The sequence below is a fragment of the Ostrinia nubilalis genome, chromosome 22 (assembly GCF_963855985.1).
Source record: "Ostrinia nubilalis chromosome 22, ilOstNubi1.1, whole genome shotgun sequence".
In the NCBI taxonomy this organism is placed as follows: domain Eukaryota; kingdom Metazoa; phylum Arthropoda; class Insecta; order Lepidoptera; family Crambidae; genus Ostrinia; species Ostrinia nubilalis.
This window is the reverse complement of record NC_087109.1, coordinates 5,586,598-5,594,024: the sequence shown is the minus strand read 5'-3', so window position 1 is coordinate 5,594,024 and position 7,427 is coordinate 5,586,598. Positions and strand designations below refer to the sequence as shown.

The following is a 7,427-nucleotide window of genomic DNA, read 5'->3' as shown; positions in this document are numbered from 1 at the left end:
GCCCAGCATGCTTCTTGGGGTAGTTCTTCCTCTAATTATTATGGTTCAAGAATCTTAGATTTTTTAGATGTGAATAATTTATGCTTACTGAACTCCGGGGAACCTACACGTCGCACTGCTAGTTCTGAAGGATTCAGCGCTCCTGATCTATCTATATGTTCTCCTTCCTTAGCGTCATCTTTAACCTGGCACGCTCTTAGCTCTTCATATGGCAGTGATCATTATCCTTTATTTATTACTTTACCATTTTCTGACAAATCAATCCCAATGCGTCCCCCTCGATTGAAGTACCAATTGATTAATGCTGATTGGAAACGTTTTAAAGAAAAAGTAGAGGAAAGATTAGAGTCACTTCCTTCCTTACAGTTAGACAATCATAGCAATTGTGCTGATACTTTCACTCAAGTTTTAATTGATGTGGCGGACAATATTTTTCCTATTAAAAAGAATCGTAGTAGATATATTCCTCCTCCCCCATGGTGGGATGAAGAATGCGCTGAAGCTATTAAAAAAAGAAAATTAGCCGAACGTGCTTACAGAGCATTTTCCTCTTCAGAAAACCTAGAAACTTTGTCTGAACTTATAAACAGCACCCGTAAGTTATTTAAACAAAAAAAATGGGAAGGATGGAAATCATTCTGCACTTCGATATCACCAGACATTTCCCCATCTGAGGTATGGAAAAATATTCGGAGATTTAGATCTTGTTTCCGAGAGAGCACTCCCTCGTTCATAGATAAATCAATTGCTGATTGCTTTCTAGATAAATTAGCGCCACCTTCTGTGCCTCCTATAGATATAGTACATCATGAATTAATCTATCCTATTTGCACTGAAAACCTTACAGATTTAAATGCTCCATTTACTTTTTCTGAATTAAAAGGCATTTTGTCGTATGTGAAAGATTCAGCTCCTGGTATTGACGGTATTCCTTATTCTTTTTTCATTAATTTAAGTGATTCTTGTCTTTCGTATTTTCTTTCAATAATTAATTCCATTATGATTAACGGTAACATGCCTCCGTCATGGAAATCTCAAGAGGTAATACCAATCCTCAAACCGAACTCTCCTGTAGGTAACTCCACTTCGTATCGGCCTATTGCTTTATCGTCTGTTCTTCTCAAAATTGCAGAGCATTTAGTTAAAAATAGATTAGAATGGTATTTAGAAAACAAAGGTATATTAGCTACCAGTCAATTTGGTTTTAGAAAAGGGAAGAGTACTATGGATAGTTTAGGAATTTTTACTACAGATATTCGCTTAGCCTTTACTAATAACCAATGCCTCCTTGCTGCCTTTCTTGATATCACAGCCGCCTACGATGGTGTTAATTTATCTATACTTAAAAATAAACTGGTAAAGCTACAAGTACCGATTACCCTAATCAATTTCATTATTAGTATGTTATCAGAAAGATCTATTAACGTTACTACTCAAGATTCAACAGTTTTGACCCGAGTTCTTTGGAGGGGATTACCTCAGGGGTCTGTTTTAAGCCCATTGTTGTATAACGTATATACGTACGACCTTGAATCTGTTTTTAGTAACAAAATTAATATTCTACAGTACGCTGATGACCTTCTTTTGTATGTTTCTGGTTATTCAGTAAGCGAATTATGTCATTGCTTAACTTCAGCTTTAGGTTCCCTTAAAAACTGGTTAGATAATAACTGTCTTTCATTATCGGTCCCCAAAAGTTCTGTGGTACTTTTTAGTAGAATGCGGATGCCACCTCCTATTTTTGTTTACTATGATAATATCACTATCCAGGCTTGTAAGGAGGCAAAATTTTTAGGTATAATATTAGATGACAAACTATCAGGGGTTCCTCATTGTTATTATGTCACGGCCAAATGTGAGCGTCTATTAAATATTTTGCGCTGCCTCTCAGGGGTCTGGTGGGGTGCTCACCCTTCCTCCCTAAAACTTCTCTATAACGCTATAATACGTAGTGTTCTTGATTATGGAGCTTACTTCTTGGAACCTTGCAATCTAGTCGGTCTAAAAAAAATGGACAGCATCCAATCAAAGGCTCTTCGTATTATTTCTGGTACAATGAAATCTAGCCCCATTAATTCTTTACAGATTGAATGCACTGATCCTCCTCTTAGATTGCGCCGTCAATTCTTATCTGACAAATTTTTATTTAGAGTTTTACAATATTCAAATCATCCTCTATTTTTAAAATTACAACTTTTATCTGATTCTATTGGGACATCTCCTTACTGGGCTCATAAAAACCTTCCCTGTCTAGTTTTAAGTTACCGTAAATTTATATCTTTTCAAGCTCCGACTTACAGAACTCCAAAATTTCCCATATTTTCTGCTAGTTTTGAGTCTTTAATTTTTTCTCCTGAAATAATATATGATTTAGATATCCCAAAAAATTCACTTGACGCTAAATATAAATTTAACTTAATTATTGAAGATAATTGGGCTGATTGGCATCATATTTATAGCGATGCATCTAAACACTCCAACGATGGTGTGGTCGGAGTAGGGCTTTTCCATCATCAGTATGGTATTCATGAAAAGGTCAGATTACCTCCTGAAACATCAGTTTTTACCGGGGAGTGCTGTGGAATTTATAAAGCCATAGAATATGTCCAAATTATGAAACTGAAAAAAACAGTAATTTTTGTAGATTCTAAGAGCGCTTTACAAGCCTTAGAAAAATTTCCCTTTAAATGCAATACTTAATATCCAATCGTAATCCAATGCAGGGAATTGCTTCATAAATGTTCTACTTTGGGGTTCAAAATTATCTTCGCCTGGATTCCGAGTCATAGCCATATTTTCGGTAACGAAAAAGCAGATAAATTTGCGAATGAAGCTGTTGTGAATGGTGATATGATCAGTTATAAAAATTATTGCCATGACCTTTTGTCCCTCCCTAAGTCCTACTTGCGTGAATCATGGGAATTGGATTGGGCGCACAGTAGTGCAACCAAAGGAAAATGGTATAAGTTCATTCAACCTACCATTCCTATAAAACCATGGTTTTTTAAAATGAAACTGGGAAAGGTTTCTACCTCTAATATTATCCGTATGAGAATTGGCCATGCTTGTATACCTACGCATCTTTTTAGACTTAAAATCGTGAATTCTGATTTGTGTGAGTGTGGCACCGGCACAGGTGATTTAAATCATCTGTTTTTCACTTGTCCATTACATGACCGATCCTCTTTCCTCGAATCCCTTATATCTTTAAAAGTACCATTTCCTACTTCCATAGCCTGCCTCTTAAACATGCATGATAATATTGATATTTATAATACCCTATCTGTATATATGAATAATAATAACATTAAAATTTAATTTGTTATGTAATTTAATTTTTATGTTTCCAGATTATTTATCATTTTGTTCTCTCCTTTACTTTCCTGATCCTTTGAAACCTTTTTTTTTTCCGTTTTCCATTTTTACTTTCCTATACGTTTCCCAACCTTTACCTTACTTCGTCGTGGCTGACGCACAAGCCGTGCATGCCATCATAGGGAAAAAAAAAAAAAAAAAAAACTGTCAAATCATATTTCTGAAAATCGGCGTTTTTCGCTTGTCATCCAACAAAGTTTTGTATTATTTGTGAAATTAAAATGGCTTTACTGGATATTTGCCGCTTGGATGAAAAGATTAACTTGAAACCCGTGGACTCGCTTGCCTCTTTTCAAAATGATGTGATGGGATTCAGCCAGAACTTCGAAAACGGCTACCAACTTGCGACCCCTCCATTTGCAAACGTAAGGTTACTTTGCTATTTTCTCTAAAATTGATCATAAAATAACCATTATTATAATGTTCATCGTTTGATTTCAGCCTGTTGAAACATTGGCCCAGTTCAACACAAAAGATGAGACTGGAAAACAGATCAAAATTGAGTTCGACCATGGTACCACAACTCTTGGTTTTAGATACAAAGTAAGTAAAAATTGCACTTTAAAGCCTAATTCAAGACAATATAAGATTAACAAGACATATTTAATTGTTTTTTCTAAATGTATTGAATTCTACGGCTTTTTTTGCAGCAAAAAGTAATCTTTTTTTTCTCAATTTTTGTTATTCAGTTGTTTATTCTGTATGTAGGGTGGAGTGCTATTGGCGGTGGACTCCCGAGCGACTGGCGGCCAGTTCATCGGCTCACAATCCATGAAGAAGATTGTTGAAATCAATGACTATTTGCTTGGTAAGTAAAATTTTCCCTTTCTTCTAACAAAATCTCTCTATCAATCTCCTCCATTGCTAAAACACACAGCCCTTATCCAAACTTACTTAGATCCAACACTATCTTTTCATGTCCCACAATTACATTCAATGCTCAACAGTTAGTTGCCTATAGCCATTAGCCTGAATGTCCTGTTTATAAAAAATGTCTTAAAGATAACTTATGCTAGCCAGCTCTAAAATTGTTATTTATTGTCAGCATAAAAATAATCCCTCATTATCATCATGGTAAACTTATGTATTATTCTTTCCTAGAACTCCAGTTTGTGTAAAACAGTGTTTTTCAACCTTTTTCATGACACAACCCCCCTAGTTTAAAAAAATATTTGGCGACCGTTCGCTTTTTTTTTTTCATGCATTTTATAATGTTATAAAAATGTTTGTAGGGACCGAACACTTCAATCCATACAACATTTTAATACATTTTCATAGTTAGATTTCGGATAAATCTGTCTTTATAACTAATGTTTTTTACTGAGGTGGTTTTTACGACCTCTCATGACCCCCCTATAGAGGCTCCGCGACCCACAGGTTGAAAAACACTGGTGTAAAGTAACCTGGAGTGGCATTGAAACATATAACCACCTTCCTCAGGAACACTGGCCGGCGGTGCAGCGGACTGTGTGTACTGGGACCGCGTCCTCGCCAAGCAGTGCCGCCTCTACGAGCTGAGGAACCGCGAGCGCATCTCGGTGGCAGCCGCCAGCAAGCTCATGGCCAATATGGTGTACAACTACAAAGGCATGGGGCTCAGCATGGGAATGATGCTGGCTGGGATTGATAAGAGGGTAAGAAACACTACATTGATATTCCAAGTACGTTTATTTATACTTTTGAAAGAAAGAAAGAAAAATTATTTATTTGACAACTAAAAAGTACAAAAACAATGAGGCGGAGAGTAAAAAAAAAAGTTGCCAAAGAGGTCACCCACTCAGTATTATCTTGACAATTGACATTTTACTGCCAAGTGCCAAGACACTGGTTTTCAGTGGGTGCCTTGTACGCAGGGGCAAAAAAATATAATAAAATAAATTCAAATTAATTAAAATTCACATTAAAATAAAAATAACAATAATAATAAAATTAAAAAAAAAATTGCACAAAATACTGATGTACAATGGCAGACTTAATGCCAGGTGGCATTATCTGCCAGTCAACTTCAGGTCAAGCAGAGAAACTAAGGTGGTGCAAAAAGTATAAGTGTAGGGCATAATAACTGGGTAGGTTCATGAAGTAGTGGAGTAGCTTGGGAGGGTTTATTTTGTGATTATGACAAATACTATGAGACTTCAAAAGTGTAACATGACAGCTCTGTTAATGCCACTGCAACCTATTCAGTCAACGAAGTGACTTGCAGTATTTAAAAACTGCAAGTCACTTCACCAAAATAACATAGGCAAGAGTGAATAGGCACTTATAGGGCAGATATGTACCATCCTAGACTGCATCCCACTTAACACCAGGTGCGATAGTGGTCAAATATCTGCCTTGTTATGCATAAAAAAAACCTGAAAATTGTATCTTTGTTATGAAACTTGAATAACAAAACTGCACAACATCATAAGTTCAAAAAATAAAATGCTGAATAATCTGCTAATTACTTACTTAATCTATTGTTTTATGTACTTTTTGTGTGTCAATAAAGTTTTATCTCATTCTTGCAGGGAGCTCAGCTGTACTACGTGGACAGTGAAGGCACCCGCACGCCAGGCAAGGTGTTCTCAGTTGGTTCTGGATCAGTGTATGCGTTTGGTGTCCTTGACTCCGGCTACAGCTGGGATCTGTCTGACTTGGAAGCTCAGGGTAAGATTTGGTTTATTTCAAAGCAAACTGAAACTTCTGATGTAATACTATGAGGTATGACAGCATAGGAGGCAGTTGATAAAGATAAAATATAGTTCAATAAGTCATGTAATGGTAGAAAATTAGTGTCACACAGTTGTGGTCTGTGTCATTATAGTGTCAAATTCAAAGGCACAGAATCTCCAACAAACTAATTTTTTTTCGAACAAGTGTCAGGACATCCCATTCCTATACAAAAATCTTCTTTTAGTGGCAGGCATGACAGGCTCATAAAAGTATAATTCTTGGTAATATAAAATTATTTATACATGTTGTTGGATCCATAAATTACGTCACACGAATTTTATGTTTTTTTTTTTTTTTTAAAGATTATTAGTAATTTGTTACTACACAAATTACTAAGACTCCCGCTAGCCCCTCGTACTAAGCTAAATATGCTTGTGTCACGAATGAGCTCACCACAATAGTCGAGCGGCGGCGGGGACCGAACCCGCGTTCCCCGGATCACGAGTCGGCCAGTCCGACCCCTTCACCGTTCGGCTATCGTGGCTTCAATTTTTGACCATATTTATATTTTACATCGAGAAATAATTATTCCGAAATTCCCACCGCCTTGTCACACAATGTTACACTTCGTCAACCTCTGCCTCGCCCACGTGTGACGTAATTTATTGGTCCCTTATTTCCAGAGAATATTTATTTATTGTTATTTTTATATTCCCAGAGCTAGGCCGCCGCGCGATCTACCACGCGACGCACCGCGACGCATACTCGGGCGGCATCATCCGCGTGTACCACATCAGCGAGCAGGGCTGGGTCAACGTGTCCAACGAAGACTGCAGCATGCTGCACTACAAGTACCGCGCCGAGAAGGGGCAGGAGGACGACTAGATGGGGCTTTTGAAATAAATGGTTTTTAATGTATATCGTGTTTTTTTAAGCTTTTCGGTACAAAAGTTGAGGTGTGTACACGACAGATATAGTGTACGCTGATGTAATACTTACTTGAATACAGAACAACACACAAAAAAAGGTCTAGCGTTAAACTAACTGACTCAGTGCCTGGGGTATGGGAGCGGTACGGGGAGGGTGTTTATGTGATAGTCAAACGTCAGCGATACTCATTGGCGTATAGGTGCGCGACCAATTTATAAGTTTCTGGAACTGTGGAAATTTTACAAATCCCTACTAGACTCGGTTTCCAACAAAGAGATGGATTTCGTTATTTCTACATTACGTCACCGCTCGGCTTCGGTTCGGAAATCCCATTTCCTTTTTCAAACCATATTTCAGTTTGCCCAAACCTAAAACCTAGCCCTGTGGAATACACCTTTGATCTCTCTAAACTCTGCAGGCTGGAGTTACATGTCCAGAGGAAACTTTTGGTCAAGTTTCAACAATAA

General features: G+C 37.3%; 1 protein-coding gene across 1 annotated transcript; it reads left to right on the top strand.

Annotated features, from left to right (window-relative positions):
- Positions 1-3,513: 3,513 nt before the first annotated feature.
- LOC135083116 (proteasome subunit beta type-5) lies at positions 3,514-6,948 on the top strand. The gene is made up of 6 exons (XM_063977882.1): positions 3,514-3,740; positions 3,817-3,918; positions 4,084-4,183; positions 4,816-5,009; positions 5,886-6,024; positions 6,749-6,948. The coding sequence occupies exons 1-6, from the start codon at positions 3,597-3,599 to the stop codon at positions 6,913-6,915; spliced, it is 846 nt and encodes a 281-aa protein (XP_063833952.1). The 5' UTR covers positions 3,514-3,596; the 3' UTR covers positions 6,916-6,948.
- Positions 6,949-7,427: the final 479 nt, after the last annotated feature.